The 21,940-nt window shown below is 41.4% G+C and overlaps 1 protein-coding gene across 2 annotated transcripts in view; it reads right to left on the bottom strand.

Annotated features, from left to right (window-relative positions):
- Positions 1–14,807: 14,807 nt before the first annotated feature.
- RMDN2 (regulator of microtubule dynamics 2) overlaps positions 14,808–21,940 on the bottom strand; it is a 34,530-nt gene continuing 27,397 nt past the window's right edge. For both annotated transcript variants that reach the window (XM_004686288.2, XM_012727389.1), the window contains exons 7-11: positions 21,730–21,807; positions 19,472–19,570; positions 16,877–16,930; positions 16,709–16,789; positions 14,808–15,097 (exon numbers count right to left, since the gene is read on the bottom strand). In XM_004686288.2, the coding sequence (XP_004686345.1) occupies positions 15,044–15,097; positions 16,709–16,789; positions 16,877–16,930; positions 19,472–19,570; positions 21,730–21,807 (366 nt within the window). In that variant the 3' untranslated portion in view covers positions 14,808–15,043. The remainder of the gene's footprint in view (positions 15,098–16,708; positions 16,790–16,876; positions 16,931–19,471; positions 19,571–21,729; positions 21,808–21,940) is intronic.

Here is a 21,940-nt window from a genome sequence, read left to right on the forward strand (position 1 = left end):
TAGCAAGGAGAAATGACATTGTGAAGTGCCAGGAAGACTTATAACATTTTTTTTTTTTTTTGAGGAAAGCATCCTTAAACTATTCTTTATGTAAAACAACGCTGTGTTTTGTCTTGTAATCCTAAAACCTTTGTCCTACAATCTATTTGGGCCAGGAGTACTGATTTGAGCCAAAGGCCAATCAGAGATTAGGAAGTGGCCTGACTGGGAACTGTCTCTTGGGCACACCCTCCTGGCTAATGGCTCCTCTGAGTCAGGTCTCAGAGATCTCAAGGAGGCTGAACACAGAGAGCACTGACCCAAGGGAGAGCAAAAGAAGGCATGAGACAGGTGTGCTGAAGGCTCGTCGCCTTTGAAAAGAGCAACTGCATACTGGAACTGGGTTTGAGCCACGTGAAGTACTTTTAGGTGGTAAAGGGTCTGAGTGAACTGGCATGTTAAATACACAGCACAGAATTACAGAAAAAACCTACAGCCAGGCTCAGATTCCCTTTCTAAGCCTAAAAATCTTGCCTCTTTATAATATTTTATTTCTGTTTATATGCCTGTCACCCACCCACTTTTCTGCCTCTGCCTCTCAATCCTGCTGAATGTCTACTTTCTGTTTGCATATGTTCCAGCAAAATTTGTGTTGTTATCTTGTATACATGTGTTTTTAATTGTGGAACTGCTTTACATATTTCATCCTGTTGCTTAATCTCTTAGCTCACTATTTTAAAGCCTGTTCCTGTCTGATCCCACGGCTTCTAGGAGTTCTTGGTGTTCATCCACCACATTTCCCTCTATCAGTCTGTGGGGAACGGGTCCCGAGATGACCTCCAACTTTATGTGTTCCCAAATAATACTGCTAAGGACATTCCTGTACACGTCCCCTTGTGGACCCATGAAGAACTTATAATACATACCAATGTACACTTACAATCGTTAGGTCTGCAAATCTCTTGTCTATATAATTTATGCACTGTGAGTTGTTCTCCAGAATCCCAAGCCAGCCGACGGCTGTGCATGAGAATCCCCTTATACCTACCGCTCCACCGACACATGGTATGGCTTCATTATTTGAAAATGAAATATAATACTTTTGGGGGGATAATGCATTCAATAAATCTTTCTAACCAGGAAGGAAAAGAGATATCTACACTCAGTTTTCATGACTCTGGGTAGTTATAGTTTGTTTATGCTTCATCTCTTCTCCTAGATGGTCCATGTTGAAACCAGAAGCTTGTCCCAACAGCTTTGTCACTGAGCCATGTTCTGGGTTCAGGAGTAGGAGTGAATCCAGGAGTGAGCAGTAAACCTACTGCTCAGCTCAGACCCTCTCCCCCTTTCTCCTGAAGTAGTTTTCATTAGTACCCTCGAGTCCCACCTTGTTTTCTTCTCCTTGCTGTGGTGTTGAGCTTGTGCTAGGTTTCAGCCCACTCACTCTGAGGCCAGCAGGAATGCCCACCCTGTATACTCCAGCCCTGGGTCTGTTACTTTCAAATACGATAACCCACAGCAGCACATGTATGTTGTATTATGACTTAGTAAGGAACTGTGTTCGTCATGATATAAAAGCAGTACCTACGTAAAAAGAGTATTTATGATTACACTCAGTGATACGATGTTTTCAAATTGATTTTACCTTTGTCACTGAAAAATACATCACAGAGGTAAAAGAAAATGAGCAAAAAATTATAAAATAGAAACCACCAAAACAAATAAACAAAAAATGAGTTACCACCAAAAACCTAGGATAGTACTGAACTAAAAAACAAAAGCAACCAACCCTGACAATACCAAGTGCTGGGAAGAATATGAAGCTACTAGAACTTTCAAACATTGCTGGGGTGCGGGGTTAAGTATAAAATGGTACAGAGTAAACCAGCAACTCCCCTCTTGAGATTTATTCTAGAGAAATGAAAACTCAGTATTATAAAAGCTTACTTAGTTATTTATAGAAGTTCTATTCATAATCACGAAAAACTGGAAACACCCTAGCGGTCCTTGGTTGCTAAATAAGCTGTGATACATTCATACAATGGAGCCACACCTTGTGATAAAAAAGAATCAATTACTGATCCAAGCAACCACTTGGATAAAGCTCAAGGCAATAATGTTGAATCGGACCTGCCTCAAAGACTTGTATTCTGTCTGATATTAGGTATATGGTCTTAAATAGATAAAACTCAAGTGATAGAAAGCGGAGCTGTCACCATAAAATATAATAGAGATTTGGGGAGTTTTCTGATAGACACAATCTATACATAGGTTAGCATTCATAAAACTACGTAAAAATACATGGAGCAATAATTTAAGAGGGCCAATGAACATAAAAGAGGCTGAACTGAGGTTGGCAGGAAGCTCAGCAATGCTGTCAAATACAGAAATGTTGAACAAGGGGGTGCAGGCAGATGTGTGAACCTCTGTCATGGCCGTGTGAGAACTGGCAGGCTGGGGACAGGCTGGCACCAGCTTCCTTGGGTGCAACAGGAAAGTAGAACATGAGCCTGTGGGACCAGCAACAGTCTCAACTGGAAAATGTCACTCGGGGCAATTTAAATTCAGTATGTAAGTGTTAACTGAGCACCTGCGACATGGCAGGGTCTTTTGTGGGCATCAGGGATACAGTGAAGGAGATATCCAGGCCTTGAGCTTTTGGAGTTGATATTCCAGCGGGTGGTTGGTAGGACAGAAAAATAAGTAACATTTCAGTAAATTTTAAGTGCTGTAAAGATAATAACACAGTGGTGTGTTTTTGTGTGTGTGTGGTGTGCACGTGCACATATAAACACAGGTGTGTGCAGTGTTTCAGAATGAGATAGGGAAGGCTTTCTGAAGGACGCGGCAGGAAGCGGTGGGCTCAGGACAAACAAGCTCCCTGCCCATGCTTGAAGGAAATACCAGCACTGAGGGCTGAAGAAATAGTGACATAAAAAAATGAGTTGCAGCCGTCCCTGGTGGCGCAGAGGGTTAAAGCATAGCACTGAGAAGCTAAAAGCCATGTCCGTCAGCATGAGTGTGATCCCCACCAGCCCAGGAGCTGACCACATGGTGCAGCAGACCTCTCCTGATCCACCCGCTGCTCCCCTCAGCAGTGTACTTCGTCCATCTGCCTGTCCTGCTCCCCTCTCTGTCTCTGGTGAATCCTCTCACCGCCCTGCACCTCTGGTCTGTACCCCCAGTTCCGCATTCATGAATAAATAAATCTTTAAAAAATAAAATAGTTGGTTTTGAAAACATGTATTAAAGCTCTGCTAACAAAAACTGACCCCACTAGGCTCCTTTTCTTTGTGACAAGGTGTGGGGAAGTTCAGTTCCTCATACAGACCTGCCACATGGCTCGGCAGAGCTCCCGACTTTTTTCACTTCCTTTGCCCACCCCCTCTACCTCGGTCTGGGATGTCAGACCTTCTCTTCTTAATGAAGCCTTTCCCTTTAGCCCACTGGCCCCACCCAGGAACTCTCAACTTGCCTTCCCGGTCCTTTTCCTGTTTTGTTTTCTCTTTTTCATAAGACTTATCTCTTGTTAATATAGTGTAAAATTATCTTTTAATTTTGTTAGTTTATCATCTGTCTCTATCAGACCTGGATCCCCAGAATATAAATGTCACAGGAGTGGGCTCCTTGAAGAGTAGAATGTCCAGTCACCCTGCTAGATTTTCTATACATGTGCCAACAACTGGTTTGCGTTACATTTTAAATTCAGATGGGCTGATTACCACCCCAAAATAAACACTAAACTCACAGAAAGAAATTAACTAATCATCATTCTATAGATCTGGGTTATCCAATGTGGTTATCATTAGTCACATGTGGTATTTAAACTCAAATGAAAGAATATACTTTCAGGGGTCATTTCTACAGTTTGTCAAATTCAAATCAACTAAAATTAAATAAAATGAAAAGTTCACTTCCTCAGTCACACTGACTCTACGTCAGGTGCGCCTGGGCCCAGGGAGCTGGTAGCTACTGGTCTGAGCCTCACAAATACAAAACACTAACCTCATAGCTGCAAGTTGCACTGACAGTTTGGCTATCAGTGAGACCATGTGTGAACTTATTGATGCTTACATTTATTCAGTTGGTAAGTATGTATTTACCATCTACTTTAAGTGCCTGGATAAAACATATAGCTACAGGCCCTCCCTGGTAGCACAGCAGGTTAAAGCACAGCACTAAGAAGCTTAAGCCACTTCCGCATGAGTTTGATCCCCGCCTGCCTGGGAGGTGACCCACATGGCGTGGCAGACCTCTCCTGACCCGCTCGCTGCTCCCCTCAGCAGTGTAAATTGTAAGTCAGCCTGTTCTGCTCCCCACTCTGTCTCTGGTGAATCCTCTCACTGCCCCTGCACCTCTGGCCTGTACCCCAGTTTTGTATGCATAAATAAATAAATCTTAAAAAAAATTAAAAAAAAAAAAGACATACAGCTGCACAGGAGACTTTAAGTTTCTGACCCTAAAGTAAGTCTTCACCTTTGTCACGGTGTGGGCACATTCCCGGGAGGGCACTCCTTGGCCCAGCCTGCCTCCCAGGTCTTGTTTCCCTTTATTCTCCTCACTGCACCCTCTGATTCTATCACTTCCAAGCACTGAGCCCTCCTGATGATTCATTTTTCCAGGTGGAAGTTTCATAAAAGCAAAGGATCACCAGTGCTGCTTCTTTGTATATTCTGTCCCTTCTCTCATTTCCTTCAGATTTTCAGGCATCAACCTTTGCCCAAGTCAGGAGTCTAGAATTAGTAAAAGTTACTATTCAATTTTGAATTGTCAAGCTTCTGTTAGAGCATATCAGGAGAAAATGACAAATTACACCACAAATTAAATAGAAACCTATTTCAGCTTCTTAAACTCATGTCTTTTAACTAGTAACTTGTTTTCAACAGTGTGCCTAACTTTTAAAGTTCTTTTAAATTTCTTGTCAGGTTTTCTATTACAGAAAGCATATACGTAATAGCATATATCACCACACAATAGAATAACATACAATTACGCTGATTTAATAAATAGGTGAGGAAGTTTAAGTAATCATTCAGAGTCATTTAGTGAAATGACCCCTTGTTCCCACATTAAGGAATACACATGGGTTGATGCAGAATCATGTTTTCTCTCACTTTTATGCTCTCATTGTAGTGGCCAGGATTTCTGTTGCAAGTTGAGCCATGCGAATATATCCAGGCCACGTTTTCTGACCAGCTGAAAATCAATTTGTTTCCAGGTTAGATCTAGGCTTTAAAAACTTTCAAACCTTCCAAAAAAGTCAAAGAACTGGAAAAAAAGTCATGAGCTAATTAGACAGCCTCCTTCTTTAAGGTCATGAGAAAAGAATCTGAGGAATAGGGACTGTGTGCAGGGGGATCTGGAAAGAGATACCCCTGGAGGTCTGGTGGCCACAGCAGATGTTCCTGCAGAGTGAATGCCGCTTAGGCACGTGTGTGCTGATGGCCCACAGGGAGAGCACGGTGAGGCACGGACGGACGGGAGCTGGTGTCCCAGAGAAGACTCTGTGGGTGGGACGCTGTGCTAGGTGCATGGTGCTCTTGTCAGAGTTCCTTAATGCCTTGGGTTCTAATCTTGTCAAACCGTGTGTGAATTTGTACAAGCTCGTTTCTTTAAGTGGATGTTTCCTCTGTGTGAAATGAAGAGAATAAGGCCTCAAATTCAATAATTATCATGAATATTCGTATAAATAGGGCTCAGCATGGTGCTTGGAACAAAACACATGGTGCCATCACGATGTGCCATACTTGCATTATCACTGCTAATAGAAGGCAAGGAGGCTGAGAAAACAAGATGACAAGGTGTATAAATCATGGTCTGCCAGTGGGTGAGAGAAATGTGTACACAGTGATAATGCAAAGCAATCGTTGCTTTCACAGTTCCATGTCACCTGCAGCAGGAACACAGAGGCCAGCCAGTGAGGACCCTGAGGACGCAGGCCTGGGCTTCTAGGTCTCCACTTAATCTTCTCCCCTCCTTCAGGGCAGGTCCAGTCTACTGTCAGGACTTTTTGGCTCTTGCTGGACCATTAGTCCTAACTTTTCCTCCCTAATCTTTTCTATCTCCTTTCTCACATTCCTGCCCCATAGAAGGAGAAAACAGATGCTTCTGAAGAAATGGATTTTTCAGGTCTGACTTGCTCAAGCCCAGGGATGGCATCATAAGAGCAAACTCCCACACTGTGAAAGAATTGGCCCCATTTGGTAAGCAGTTTTCTGGGAAATAGGATGGGACTATACTATCCATATTTTCTAGGTTAGAAAAAAGAACCTACTTGACAATTTACATCAACAAGCAATTTACTTAAGGTCATCAACTGAATTTTTTTAAAAAGATTTATTTATTTGTTCATACAGAACTGGGGTACAGGACAGAGGCTCAGGGGTGGTAAGAGGCTTCACCAGAGACAGAGTGGGGAGCAGAATAGGCAGATCGACTAAGTACACTGCTGAGGGGAGCAGCGGGCGGGTCAGGAGAGGTCTGCCGCGCCATGTGGTCACCTCCGGGGCAGGCGGGGATCGAACTCATGCGCAAGTGGCTTCAGCTTCTCAGTGCTGTGCTTTAACCCGCTGCGTCACCAGGGAGGGCCCATCAACTGAATTTTATTTGTTGTCTAGATCTATCACCGAACACACCTGACGATAAGCAGGTACTCAAAAATTGTTTGCTGTATGATCAAAGCAACTTCAGTTAATCTAAAAAGGCCATAGAAATGAAGACTTATTACTGCGCTGCAAATAGTTCTCAGTTTTGTATTTCTCTCTACCTGAAGCTACAATGGGTAGGCAGCCCTTCATCATCACCTCGGAGAGTGGCTAGCCAGGTGCAGCCTATGTCTTCCTACAGGTTACTTTTTACAAATCACCTCCAAGAAAACAGCTTTCACTGGGAAAGACTCATGGAGGTCTGGTGGTTCTTTCTCAGATGTACTGACTCCGACTTTTATCGGCTTTCTATTCACAGCTGAAACTCAGTTACTTGCTTTTTACAAATCAGCTCTAGGCCCTCTCATTTCTTCATTCCTTTTCATTGCTGACTATTATTTGTGTGACTATGGCATACTTCCGCTTGTTCATTCTCAGTGGAGGGGCATCTGGATTGTTTCTGTAGTTTGGATTGTTCTGTAGTCTTGCTGCATGGTTTGGCTGATAGAACTCTTGCTGCAGTGAGTATCCACGTGCAAGTCTCTGTATGACATGCTTATATAAATCTACTTTACCTAACTATTTGCATTTCCCAGTGTTTTATTCTAGCTGCAATGGGTGCAAAGATGGAAGAGGTGTGGTTCTATTTGTTCCACAGAGCAGGAAGCCGAAAGGGGGGTCTAGACAGTGCTCACAACTCCGAGGCTCCTTTACCACTCACGGTTGGTTCTCCCTCTCCTGATGCAAACAGAACCTTGGCAACCAATCATCCTGAACCACACAGGAGATAGTTCTGAATTTCCCAGAAAACAGCTTACACAACATGGGCTATCAGTTTTCTGCTTGGCTCTTTTGTCCATGTACCAAGAGAACTGAACCAGTAACACAGAACTCAGCTAATTTCATTGTTGGGAAAACCCGAAAACACCCTAAGGGAAGGCAGGACAATGTGACTTGTGCACAGAGACTCACGCTTCACCCCCTGCCCAGCCATGCCGGGTGCTTCTGAAGGCCCCTCTCCGTGACAGAAAAGCTCGGTGGCAAGGGAGGAGGCTGAGGAGGAAAGTTCCCAAAGGAGAGGCTTCTGGCAGGGCTGGATGGAGCCAGGGGCTGCCTGTCCCTGGTGTTGATGGGGGAGGAATCCAAGAAAGAGGGGAGAGGGATTAGAGATGAACCCAGGGAAGGAAAGTGAGAGGCCTGGACGCTTGGCCTGAGAGGGAAGCCACCAACCACCAGGCTGCTGTGGCTTCTCCAGACTTACCAGGCCCTGAAGTACTGCATTTGAATCTTTTCTTAAACTTCTCATTCTCTCACCATCTCATTCTGAAAGCTTTGGCTGCAACTCTCCATGGATAGTCACCAATTCAGTCAGCTGCTCAGTTCTGTTACTCACAGAGCTCGTGGGATATCGTCTGTAAAGTGGGTGTCAGGACCAGGGGAGGTGGGAAAGCCTGGTACGCAAGCATCTCGAGAGGAGCCTCTGGGAGCGCTGGTATCCTCCCATGAGTTTCCTTGAAGCTCTCCAGAGCCCAGTGGAAACTGAAAACAGCGTCAAACAAAAAATGTCGACTCAGGGAATTAGCCAAAGTCCCAAACTATGGCTCGAGACCTAACTAGGTCAAGAAAATGCACCGAACCGATTCACCATCTAGGTGTGCGTGTGCTCAGTCCCAGTGGCTTCAGGGGCAGCGCCGTGCGTAAGGGAATCGAAGTTCTCCTGGAGGACTTCTCAAAATGCGTTTGACGCGCCAAGGACTTCTGGGGCTCTGGGCAATGAGCTCATTGCTGACCCTGTTTCTGCTGATATTTATCAGTACTCAACAAATGCGGATGTATGTGAGTGCAACTGAGGCGTGGGGTTACAAAACAATGTGGAAACGTCTAGGAGGAGGTAAGTAACCGGAAGAGACTCTCAGGGCGCTGACAAAAGTTCTTCCTTTCGAGGAGTCAGTTGTTTTACATACATTTGTTGACTCTCCCCAACAAAAAAACCTGCATGGCAAGGATCTTCTTATCACCAATTTCCAGCGGGGGAAAGGAAGGCTCAGATGGTGCAACTCACTTACCCATACATTATCCACACACACTGCAGCTGACCCCAGTACTGGTTTCTTTCACACTGTGCCACTTTCTCTAGAAGCCTAAAATTCCACGAGACAAATGTAGTCCAGTGATAAAGCCTCACATTTCCCCAGCGGTTTTGCCATTGACCTCTTCCTACTCTTTGTCTAGAAATAACTGCTAAAGCCCCTGAGATGCCCTACTTTGCACTCAACAGGTGGGTTTTTGACCGAGTGGCTCTTTCATCCCTCGCAGAGATAATACTGCATCTGCAGTTCAGTCCAGCACAGTGCTGGCTCTGCTATCTCCTCACAGGAACCCAAGAGTCTGTCTGCGATCAAAACAGTGACAGAGTTACATATGCCAGCACAGAAGAGAGCCTTGACGTGAGCTCTGCCTCTCGGACAGGAACTGCGTTCCGACAGGACAGCCGAGATGCTCATACTCCGTTACCCCTGACCCCAGCTCCCCTGGGTGGGTGCTGGTCCTCACTGCCCTTGCAATCCCTGGTGCCTCTGGAAAAAAAGAGGACCACAGTGATGAGAGAGCGTATTGCCAGCAAGACCCCACTGACAGTGAACAATTACCTCTGAATCGGTCACTTCACAGTTGAAGTGTGTCGCCATTGCCATTTGTCACATCATGTCCTCCATCTGTGCATCCTATGAGCCCGGCAAGACAGGAAGAAGTATCCCCCACCGCCTTGCTGAAGATCTCGAGAGTCACGCCCCTGGGCTCTGCATGCCAGTGTCCTGCGGGCGCTCCCAGAAGACACATCAGTGCTCTGTGATGAGATCTCCCTAATTGTCCCTTACAGGTGTGTTTTCAAGGTTCCCCACTCGCGGAGCGTCCTGAGTGTGTGCCCAACTAGCCCATTCTCTCCTCCCAGGTTCCTTTTTCAATTGTCCTCTTTCTTCTGATTCTTGCTTGCCTTCCCGGTTGCCACACCTGCCGTGCTGCGGTGTTCAGAGCTAAAGGGCAGCTCTGACTAATTCCAGACACAGTGGTGAGTGCTTGAAACGGAGGCGTCCATCTCAGTGATCTGTGAATACCGAGCTCTGTGGAAGGACTATCCCAAGATGCTGTTGCCCCCTTCTGGTGAAACGGATATGAACCAGTCTTAAGTCTATCCTGCATTTTCCACCCTCCTTTTCTTCTAGGGGCTCATTTACTGGATAATCCATTTTACACTCCACTTTTATCATTTAATATGGGTGTGTATTTGATTGTATTTTGGACCTTTCCATTCTGTTTCACAGATCGATGAGTCAAGTCACTCATTAATTATTGTATATTCATAGTGGTTCTGTTGTGTTTCGTTTTGATTTCCTGTCTAGAGGGTATGGCTGCTCTCATTAGTTCATTACTCAAGGTTTTCAGAACCTCTCAGAATCTCCTGGGTACTACTGTTTGTTTTTCTATCTCAATCTTACAACACAAAAGAAGAATCTTATTGGTATTCGAGTTGGAGTTAAAACTGAATGTGTAGATTAACCAAGGAAATTTCTGCTTACTTTTCAGACACACTTCTTAAGCTTATTCCTGGACACTTGATTTTGTTTCGTGGTTTTGGTAAACTGAATATTGTCTTCTATGACATCTTCTTATTGAATATTATTTGTACTGTAACAGCTATTGGTTTCTATAATCTTTAACTGCATTACCTGAGTAAATTCTTACACTGTTGAAAAGTTTTTGCAGTTTTCCTCTTTTCATGCCTGTAAGTTTACTTACCATAATAAATAATTATATTTATTATACTGTACTTTCAAATGTTACACTATAATTTTGCCTTTTCTAATCAGAACTAATACTTTTAGAACAATATTAATAGCAGCGGTATTATCCTTTTCTTGTCCCTGATAATCCTTATAAATCTGTTAAGCTGTTAATATGTATGAGAATTCAGGTAAGCATCTTTTATCATTTTTTAAAAAGTAGCCTTTTATTTCTACTTTGCTAACAAATTCTTTTATCTTCAAGAAAAGAGGTGATGGTGTCTCTTAAAATATTTTTTTAATGCATGCTTTATCATGAACATGTTAGTAGAAGGTTGACATGCATAATTTATAAAAATAAATGTATCTATTAGAGGATGTCAGTTATTTTGTATTAACTCAAGCAGGCAATCAAAAAGTTTGCAGACTAGTGAGTTTAGAAGGTTATAATATAAGTACTTATATGAAGCCATTAGCACTACATATCATTTAATCTTACTTTGTAAATGCAGAAGACACATAAGGATCTTGAATGCTTTAAGGTCATCATTACATCACTGCTCTAACTGGGTCTTATTCTTGGTGCTCAGAAAGCCAGACTTTGAACTGTAAGATGTTCCCACAGAGGAAGTCCTTGGTTAACTGGGGCCACCATGAGAGAATGGCAGTTAGTATTTTAAGGAAAGTGGTGAGTGAAGAAGATTAGAGGAAAGAAAAGGATGTTCGGTTGTGAGGACCATGGGCAGGGTTTCTTCATTTTCTGGCTCAAGAAGGCAGTCAAGATGCAATTACAGGGTTATCAATGACTTTCCTGGAATAGTTTTCTTCTGTGTTACAGCTTAAAATGGCTGATTAATAACCCAACACCATGGCCCTGAGGAATATGATCTAGTAAACTGCTAAGCTATAGGTTATCTTTACTGACCTAAGTAGGTTCATGACATTGTTCTTGGCTCAGGCCTGACCACCATTGTGGCTACAGGTTGTCAACTAATAGAAGATTCATTCATTAGAGGCCTTAGTTTTTCTCTAAAAAAATCTGATTTTCTGTATTTCTGAATGTGGACAGTTCTAGTGAAGCAGCATTATGTTGGGCTCCCTTAACTCTCCACTCCCCATTAGGCAGGCACAATATGATGGGGACAAGACACAGGAGGTAGCTCCGTAGCCTGAGACTGGCCCCTCTAAATCACTCCTCCTAATGAGTACATCTTGGCTGAAAGATGCTCAGCCAAGATGAGGTTGGAGTGAACATCCATATGGACAGACCAGGGGGTGGGTGGCTTCCGCCCAGGGTCCCTGTCAGAAGTCTTCCTGAGCATTTGATTCTGAAAAGTAAGGCAACACCAGTATTCTTTGTAATTATAAAAAGGGAAAAGATAGCTGGAGGGATAAACATCTTAACTAATTAATTCATGTTATGAGATATCTGGCTTTCTACAAATTTTCATGCAACCAAGACATGTGTTCTTTAACATTAAAACCTGCAAAACTCAAAACAATATACTGATTTATTCCATAGAGATAATTCCCTGGATAACTGTGGTTTGTTCTACATTGTCAACAAGAGTAGAGAGTTGGCAGGTGGGGGAGGTGAGTTGGACAGAAATCTCATAAAGTCTTGTAGATGAAAACCTTGGGTTCACATGAAATAACTGCTCTGAAAGCTAGAGTAAATTCAACTTCAGTATCTCTACTATTCAGTCTTACCTCTACCTCCCTCTCCCCATCTCCCCAAACCTACTACCCTACTCTCCAGCTTCTCTCAAGTTGTTATAGAAAAAAAGGGAGTTGCAGACCTAGAAAAAAGGGTCAAGGACTTTAAGACCAGACTACAACTCCTGACTCACCAATGCAAAAGTCTTAGTATCAGGGTATCTGCTGAAAACAGCAGGCACATATTATGGTCAGTCAGCATAACCAGCTAGACCACCTTGACAGGAAGTTGAGGTGGTTCAGTAGACTGTGCCCATTCTCAGCCTGGAGGCTGCCATTGTGGAACAGCAAGCTGATCCTGGTCTGGCCTGGAGGGAAACAAAATGGAACAGCAGGCAGGTCCTAGAGGTTAGTTGAACTAGAAGCTCCTAAAGTTTAACAGCTGTACAGCCTTGGCATAAACTGAAGGCCAGAAGTTCAACAAGCTGGATGCCCCTGGGCTCAGTCTGGAGACTGGAAAGTTCGGCCAGCAGGCTGGACATGGGCTCAGCATGGAGGCTGCTGAGGTCAACCAGCAACCAGGCCCAGCCTAAGGCTGGAGGGTGATGAGGTTGAATAGCAGATTAGACCCAGACTTAGCCTGCAGGCTATTGAGGTTGACCAGCAAGGGACCCCACCTAAAGCTTGAGCCTCATGAGGTAAAACAAGCAGGCCAATCCCAGATTCAGACTATAGGCTGCTGACATTGACCAGTTTCCCAACTCTGGGCATTGGAGGAGGATGCTGAAGTCACTAGACCACCAGGCTCAAACAGTGCCTGGAGGCAGGAGATTGGACAGTAAACCACCCCAGCCTAAGGCTGGAGGTGCAGAGGTAAAAAAGCAGGAGGAACCAGGATTCAAGACTTCAAACAGCCTAGGTTGACCATTGGCCAGCCTAGGTTGACCATTGGCCAGAGTGCCAAGGTTGACCTGACCTGCAGGCCGAACCTGACTTGACTTATACTCTGCCTATACTGACTAGAAGTACTGGAGAAGGTTGCTAAAGTTGAATAGCAGTCCAGACCACAGCTTAGCCTGGAGGCTGCTGAGTTTGACAAGCAATGTGTAGACCTAGGCTGGAGGCAGCCAAATTTGAAGAGCTGGCCATCCTGGCTCGGCTAGAGGATGAGGGGCTCGAACCGCCTGCTGGTACTGGCTCTGCCTAGGGGCCAGGGTTGTTGACCACTATGCTGCACCTACTTAGCTGGAAGCTGAGCGGGTCAACTAGCAGGTTAGCAGGTCTTGGCCTGGAGGCTGCTGAGGTGTTTCAAATATATAAGCAAGTTATAGAATCTTAAAAACTGAGAAATACCATAAATATTGACCCCAGGGGCCAAATATTCTGTTAAAACAAACAAAAAAATGGTTAGATCTCATGTCACATCCCAATTATAAGTCCCAAGTACCACCATTATCCAAGAAGATCTTCCTCAATGTTCCTCTTCACTTCTAGTGGAGGTTTTCATACTGCTTTCTGCTAGAATGAGCTGCTCCTGCAAAGCCTGTAATGTGGTTGGTTCTTGGTCATTTGCTGCTAGTTTGCATCACCTGTCTCCATTTGTGCATTCTTTTAACTGTTCAGAGAGATCTTTAAGTTCACTGTGTAGCCATGAGGGGAACTGCAAGACATTTGTCCCTTTTAACCAGTAATCTTAATGTTAGGTATTTGTCAGAGAAAGTGGGTTTGATTCAGTAGATTGATTCAGGGATTATAAAAGATGAGAGTACCTCAGTTTGATTAATTAGTATCACTAGGTGAGAGCCTGAAATTTTACGTGTGTACATGCATATGTGTGCTTGTATATCCATGTATTTGGGGCAGGAGACAAGAAATTCAAATTTTGACCTTATTTCCAGGATGATGCTGATTAAAGAATAATGGGCAATCATTATAGGTCACTGCCAGCTAAGCTGAATTTTAAAATGCCTTTTAGTTTATTATTATAAGTTGGGAGATGCAAGATAAAAATACAATAGTTGAAAGTATTTTTAATAGATTCATTTCTGTGCACATTTTCATATAGTTGAGATCATATGTATCTACTATTTTGTCTCATCCTTGCACTTCAGATGCTCCAAGCATTTCCTTGTAACATTTCTGTAATTATTATTAAACCAAAATAATTCAATGTGGTTATATTCTAATTTGGTTAACTTAATATGCTTTCATATTGTTGGACAGTGTTTTGTCCATAACAAATAATGCTGTTATAAACATTTGTGCATAAATAATTGTACTTTTTACTTTTAGGGTTATTTCCATGAGATGAAATTGTCAGATGAAGGAATTAGTATGTTTTTTATGTATTCTGAATACACTTTACCGAATGTTTGTGTCAAAACAACGTCCCTCACCAGCAGCGTCTGAGAATGGCGCCTCACAGCACCACTGCCAGCACTGAATGTTTCTTCAAAGAAAAAAAAAATCCTGCTAATTTGAAAGTAAAACAGCGTGTTATTGTAATTTCACTCATAATTCTAATAATTGTGATGATTTCTCCTTTTTTATTTTTCCTCTTCTACCAGTAACCAGTTCATGCCCTTTGCCCATTTTTTTCATTCTTCATTAATTTTAATGAAATGATTTTGTTTTGTAAAATTCCCATTGAAGCGTAATAAAACACTCATCAGAGTTCATTTTATTGCACTGACTTAAAGATTTTATTTAAAGAAATATACTAAAGACTACCATTTATTGATAGGAAAAATATAAAGTATACATTTGCAAAGATCATTTTGTACTGACATTATAGTAAATAGAATTCTCCAAGTAACATGATTAGTTTTGTAGTACTACTGAATGCAGAGACTGGTATCACCTTTACACCTGAGCATATTACATTATATCAAAACAAAAAAAAGCTAATTAAAAATAACCCACAATTTTGATTAATTTGAACTTTAGTAGACCACATCTGATTTGTTGAAGAGTACGTTCTTTTATTTACCTCTTCAAGGAAGTGCTCATTTTTTTCACCATTATCTGTATATCTTTATCCTATAAAAAAAAATACACAATAAAACTTCACATTCGTCCTGGTACTCTAGGTACTTTGAGACAGGCCTTTGTTGAGTGAGGGAATGTTTTGAAAGACCATTAAAAAGTAACTGGGGGTTTCTAAGGAGCAGACATGATTCAGATCTCTGGGAACTGGGAAAACAGGGGGAATTCACACAGTGGGTCACAGGAAGGAGAGCCCCCAGGTAAGCTGACCGACTACATCTCCCCTGCTGTTAAGGATAACACTGCTTTCTGCTTCACCTCTATGGTGCGGAGGCAATCCCATCCCTAGCAGCAGGATTTGAAGAGATAGGAGGCTCCAGACAACTCCACACTCCACTGCTGACTTTATCAGGGAGTTTATATTTTAGATTAAAAATTATGTAATATGTTTTGTAGGATTCCAAATGTACTTTTTTGGGGGTATGTATGGGAAACTTTCATTTTTTAATTGAAGTAACAATAGCGTACAATGCTACTTAAGTTTCAGCAATGTAGTTTCACACCTTAACACATATACACTAAAGCACACCCACCACCAACTGCCTTCCATTTATCCCTTCTACTTTTTCTTCCCCTCAACCCTTCCTCTCTGATTTCATTGTCATATTGTTTTTAAGATTTATTTACTTAAATTCAAGAACTGGGGTACAGGCTAGAGGTATGGAGGGTGACAGGATTCTGGGGGAGCAGAACAGGCAAAGCAACTGACATACACTGCTGAAGGGAGCAGCGGTGGGTTGGAGAAGTCTGCTGTGCCATGTGGGTCACTCCCCTCTCTCCCCTGGGGATCGCATGCTGCAGTGGCTGCAGCCACCAGGGAGGGCCCTCATTGTCATATTTTAGGACTTTATTTTTATTTTATTTATTTATTTGCTTTATTTCTTGGAGTGATATCATACTGTCTTTCTCCTGATTAATTTCTTTAAAACATGGATGGTAGTTAGAAAGAGTGGCAATAAATTCAGACAGAAGGGTACTCCTATGCATTTAACAATTATTTACAGAGCACTTATGAAATAGGATTTAAGGAATGTAAGAAATTTAAAATAAAAAGATGGGGGTAACTGCACAACAAAGATCTGGAAGTTACTGTTAGCTAGATTAAAAACACTAAGTTCTTCAACAGTTTTAATCATAAATGTTAATTTATTTATTTTATTATAGTATCTGATCAATTTTGAAATCAACAATATTTATTTTTATTAAGTAACACTGATTTACAACACTGTATTACTTTCAGAGTACGATTTCATACCTCTTCACGTACGCGTGCTACACCATGAGCACCACCACATTTCTAATAACCCTCAGCCAACATCCAGAAGATGCTCCTCTACCCTTCTCTCATCCTCCACTCTTTGCCTTCTGGGAACCATAATTTTCAAAGCAATATTTTTTGAGGGTCGTAAGAAAATAAGATGAAGGTATCTATGAAATTAATGTATTACCTGGAAGAACTTACTAGGAAAATTAATTCATGTTTTTTGTTACCCCAGGGCTAGCTCAGAAAAGAAGACCCCATGTGTCTCTCAGTCAGTCAGTGGTGTTGGACGCTGAAATAGTACTGATAAGGCAAGAGCTCCCACTGTCACCCTCTGGACTTACCTCATTGGTAACACATGGCAGCAGCAATGCCAAGTTACAGAACTTCAGAGCCTCATCTTTCTGTTCAAGATCGATATAACACTAGACAAAAAAAAGGAATCAATACAATGGCAGACACATTTTTATGCAATCGACTCAAAGTGATCTTAAAATAGTGGTTTTTATTACCTTGGCTAAGTACATGTAGTTGGACTTAGAAAAACCAGGGCTTAGTTCTTCAACCTGATTTTAAGAGAAAAGAGAACAACAGGGCAGTATTAAAACAACAGTAGTATTGTTCGGCCAATCAAATAATAGCTAACTGCCTAAGAATTTGGGTTTGACGTATCCTATCTAAATTACTTTATTTCAAGTATACTTTGGGTAGAAATGTAGCTTGTGCCTTTATCCAGTAAAATGAAATTACTCTCATGATCATAAAGTTGACAAAGCACTGAGATACTTTTAAGTTTCGGGATGCTTTTGTATAGCCATCTCCACCCTTTCTCTTTTTTCCACTCAAGAACAAAGCCAACTGGTGTGACACATGTCCCAGGACAAGCCATGGGCATTTCACAATCTACAAAGCAAACTGGAGTGGAGCGTGACTGTGTCACATGGCCAGTATCTTCCACTAATTTCCTACTTGACTTATTATTTCAACACTTTCCGCTTCTGCTGAATACACCTGAAGCCCATCATAGCAAGTCCTTTTATGGAAAAGAAAAATCCTTGAAAGAAGTAGTAGAGTGACCTGCAGATTTTAATAAGAGAACACTATGAAGGTACTTCCCTCCTCATTTACTAGTTTTGAATGTATCGGTTCCTTTTCTCTGCCTGGTAAGCAAGCATTCATTCAGGTATCTGGCATTGCTACCAGAGGGCTCTTCCTGGAGCCTAGGCCAGCCTGTGCTTCACAGTGAGCTTCTGCAGTTACAAACGGGAGGCAAGGTTGCTCGAAACCTGACACTGCGCCCCACCCAGAGGGATGCAGAACCCCAGAGAAGAATGCTGTAAAATATTTCCAAAAATTGCTTGGTTTACAAGACAGAAACATCCCAGGAATTTCCAAAATTAAAAAGTGGACGTTTCTCCATTCCAGTTTTATTCTCAATTTGCAGGGAGTATGGGGAGAAAAACAATCTTGGTGCTTCTTATTCTTTTGACAAGCACCCTGGAATGGATTTTCAGGCAGAATCTAAGTCAAAACTAAATGGTGAGGCCCCCAAGATGGTTTGTTGTGGTGTTTACATTGTAATGAAGCTAACATTCTATGGGATTTATCGAGCACTTGCTAGGACCTGACACTAGCTAAGCGATTTACTTGTATTAACTTATTCAATCTTCACAGCAACACTCTGAGGCAGAGTTATTGGTTAAATCGGTTATTGGTTAAATAACCATGTTATTGGGTAAATTGAGAGAGAGAGAAAGAGGCCTTAAGAAATCTGTCCAATATTAATCAGTCAGTAAGTGGAAGAACTGGGATGTAACTGAAAAATCCAATTCCAGAGTTTCCGCTCTATTTCCACATTATTCTGCTTCTTATCATACTTGATTTTATATTATAAAATTTCAGGTATGTTGGCACCATAAGAACGTATGGGCAGTGTACTGAAAATCTGACCCCTTTCCTCATTATAACTGATATTATGAAGAAATACTTAATTTCTGTTATAATTTAGCATCTTTTATAAATCATTTATCTCAAATATACCACAATCTAGAGTCTAATAACATTTAAAGTAGGGAACTATTCTTGCTTAGTGATAGAAAAAGAGTGAAAATATGGGGGTGATGCAGTCACAGACTTCATTCTTACTTAGATTTGTGTGAGGCACTAAAAAAAATAAGTTCCTGCCATCTTGATTTCCTTTTTTTTAAACATAAAGGATCATTCTTAAAAAAAAAAAATAAGAAAGGGAGAAGGATCCTTGAACTCTTTTGTGCTTGATCTCAGCACTTAATTTTTCACTCAGCACTCCAGGAGCCACTAGCTATGGTTTAGAGATGTAAGTATGATGAAACCTATCTGCCCTCTGAGGCTGTAGAGTCACTCAATTCCCTCTCAGTTCTACAAAGTTGATACTAAACAACAAAAAAATACCAGCAATTGCAATATGGTGGACAAAACCACTCAGGGCCTGATATGTCTACAGGATATCTTATAAGATTCTATAGTTGGTTCCCTGGAAAGGTGAAGGAACTGGCACAACAGGAAGTTGATGATAGAGGTGGATATATAGTTACATGTGTTCACACACATATTACTAGATAGAGTTTTATAGCATAGCAATTATACATTTTAAGTCAGGAATAAGAATGCTGGCTTGGTCTGATGCCCCAAGAATGTTCCAGAGAACTGTCCACAACTTAAGAAGGAGCTTATAAAATAACTCTTCCTTTTGGCATTTTTCAGGTCCTTGAGATTAGACTGTCTCCCTCTTAGCCTAACCAAGAGTTCTTGGACCAAAGTTTAATTAATAATCTGGGCATGAACGCTCTTGCACATCCTCAGAAGACCCGGAGAGCTGCTTTTGGATTTGGTAGTCAGGGCTGCCACACCCAGGACCTAGGATGCAGCTAGAAGCACTGCGAAGCAGTTTGGATTTAAAGCACATTACAAGAGCCCACAAACAGAGCATGCCAAATATAGGATTCAAACTGTGACACCAGCTCAGAGGTCTATTCTTGAGAGGAGAAAGATTTCATTAACAAATGTAGGAGGGACTGGTACAGAAAGTAGCCAGTTTGGCATTCAAATAATTGACAGGCAAAATAGACCTTAAGGAAGTTTTGCAAAGCTTCTTCTACAGTTGAGGATGGTATTTTTCCAAACAGAGTAGCAGCCATTTTTCTCTCAAGCCAACTCAATTTCGAGACCTGCAAATACAGAGCAACATCACTTTTTGAAAGTTGTTCACCATATGAATGATCATTCCCTATTTAGGTATGTGTATATGTATATGTTCAGCACATAACATACAGAAACATGTAGCCATAAACAATATGAGATCTATTACCTTTGTCATATTTTGTCTTTCTTTCCACACAATTCTGATAAACTATAAGAGCACAGGTTAAAAAACCCATTTGAAATATGCACGATAAGAAAGTTTGTATTCAATCAGAGAAAAGGGGAAGGGAGGGGAAGAGCACTGATTCTTTCTGATCACCTGAGAATGTGAGATGACCACAGTGATTCTCTGCACAGTGTGGTCACTGCGAGACCCACTTTTGTTCTCTCCCTGCCTGTTTCATGCTGCCAACCTGACCCAAAGAGCAGCATCTCAGAAAGAAACTACTGCACATCGATACTCTGAAGTTTTACCCAGTGGGTAAGAATAAAATGGCACCTCCTTTTGGTTTTTATTATCCCTTCCCATGATCTCTAATTTCAAGATTTATGTTAGGCTGTTTTATCTTTTTATTTCTAATTGCATTATGAGCAGAAAACCTGTCTATCAATTATTTGCAATGTACTAAAACTTGCTTTATGATCTTACATACTGTCAATTCGAGAAACATCCCACATACACATGAGCCCTCCTGTGCCTAGATTCCCATTTTCATAGATGGCTACGAGCTCACGATTCATAAGTGTGAGGCTCCAGAGCTTTATGTACTTCTTTTCTTGTCTTATTAGTTACCTAAAAGTTACCTCTAGTGGTGTCCTTACTTCACTTCCATGTCTTTTTTATCTTTCCTTCATATTTTCCATCTCTTTGTTTCTCTATGCAGCATTCTAGGCAACATTTTTAGATTTATCTTAGAGTTCACAAGTTCTTTCTTCAGAAATGCCTATGCACTATTAGACCTTTCCACTGAGTTTTCTTTTACTGTCAATTCATATATTTTTACATACAAAGTTGCTTCATCTTTTTGAAATTTACCTCGACATTTTTATAGTTTCATGCTCTTGTTCTTTTCTCTTAATCTCTCTAATTTTTTGAAACACGTTCTATAGGTGCTTAAATTCTGTGTTTCCAAAATCTGAGGTATGCTTAAGTCTATTTCTGTTCTTTTTGGTTTGCTTCTGTTGACTGGTCATTCTGAGGCTTACTTTCTCTTGGACTCTAATGCTTCTGACCGTGAGCTCATCACTGCTGGGCCACGCTGCAGGAGTTTTATGACTTGGTAACTCCAGGGAGGCATGCTCCTCCAGGTTTACAATTAGCTTCTGACATTTATCTATGGCCTGAGGATAAGGATTCATTTTGAATTAAAATTTTCTTTCTTGGAAATTTTAAGCCTAAATAAATAATGTACATGTAACTACTAGACTCACATGATGTTGAGTCGGTGGTTTCTAACTTCTAGGGGCTTTACCCACCTTTATGAAGACTTGGATTCTTAATATTTAAAGCTGGAGTAATATATAAAACACTTATAGCACTATTAGAGGTGCTAAATAAAATAAGAAACCTAAAGTATTAAATACCCCCCATGCATGCTCAATAAAAACAATCTTCCTTCTTTATTCTTTATCACCTAAAAGCCTTATTTAAAAAGCTTCTTCTTTTTCCTGCCCTCATTTTCTCATTCAGAAACAGCATTTCTTCATGATAATTTTTCATAAATCTCAAGATACATTTTCACAACCACTAACATTCCATAAACTAAGGTCATATAAGACACTGGGCCTTCAATGACCAGCTACCTTAATATATTTCTATACCTCTCACATCCCCTTCAAGTTCCTTGAAGACAAGGGCAGTGCATTATTAACCTTATGGCAAACGAGCACAAAATTTATGCTCAAAATATTCTGACAAATGAAAAAAGCCCTCCCACAGAATGGAACCGAGTGCACCAGTAGAGGGTGCATGTTGGAAATTCTGCATAGAGCACGAAGGGAGTGTGACGGCTGTGGAAAGGACAAAGTATGTAAAATCACATACATATACAAATTATAAACTCATAGAAAATATGTGTTGAGTTCATAATTTTCCCTACCACTGGCATTTGATAAAGCAAAAGAGCTGAAATATATAATCTTAGTATACTCAAATAATATTTTTAGATAAAAGCATTTAACTTACAGTGTAACAGTATCTTCCCTTGAGGTAATACAAAAAGGGTTCTTCAGGTAAAAACTGGATTGCCTTATCTAGATGGTCCTGAAAGACAACACAAAAGAAATATCACCTTCAAGTTACAAGTAGTGCTGGATGGAAGCGCATCCAGAAAATTCACAGGGGCTTGACAGTGCGGTTTCATCATCCCAAGCTCCCAACTTTACCAATAATTCCA

The sequence above is a fragment of the Condylura cristata genome, unplaced genomic scaffold, assembly GCF_000260355.1.
Source record: "Condylura cristata isolate star-nosed mole 26May11 unplaced genomic scaffold, ConCri1.0 scaffold00020, whole genome shotgun sequence".
Classification (NCBI taxonomy): Eukaryota; Metazoa; Chordata; class Mammalia; order Eulipotyphla; family Talpidae; genus Condylura; species Condylura cristata.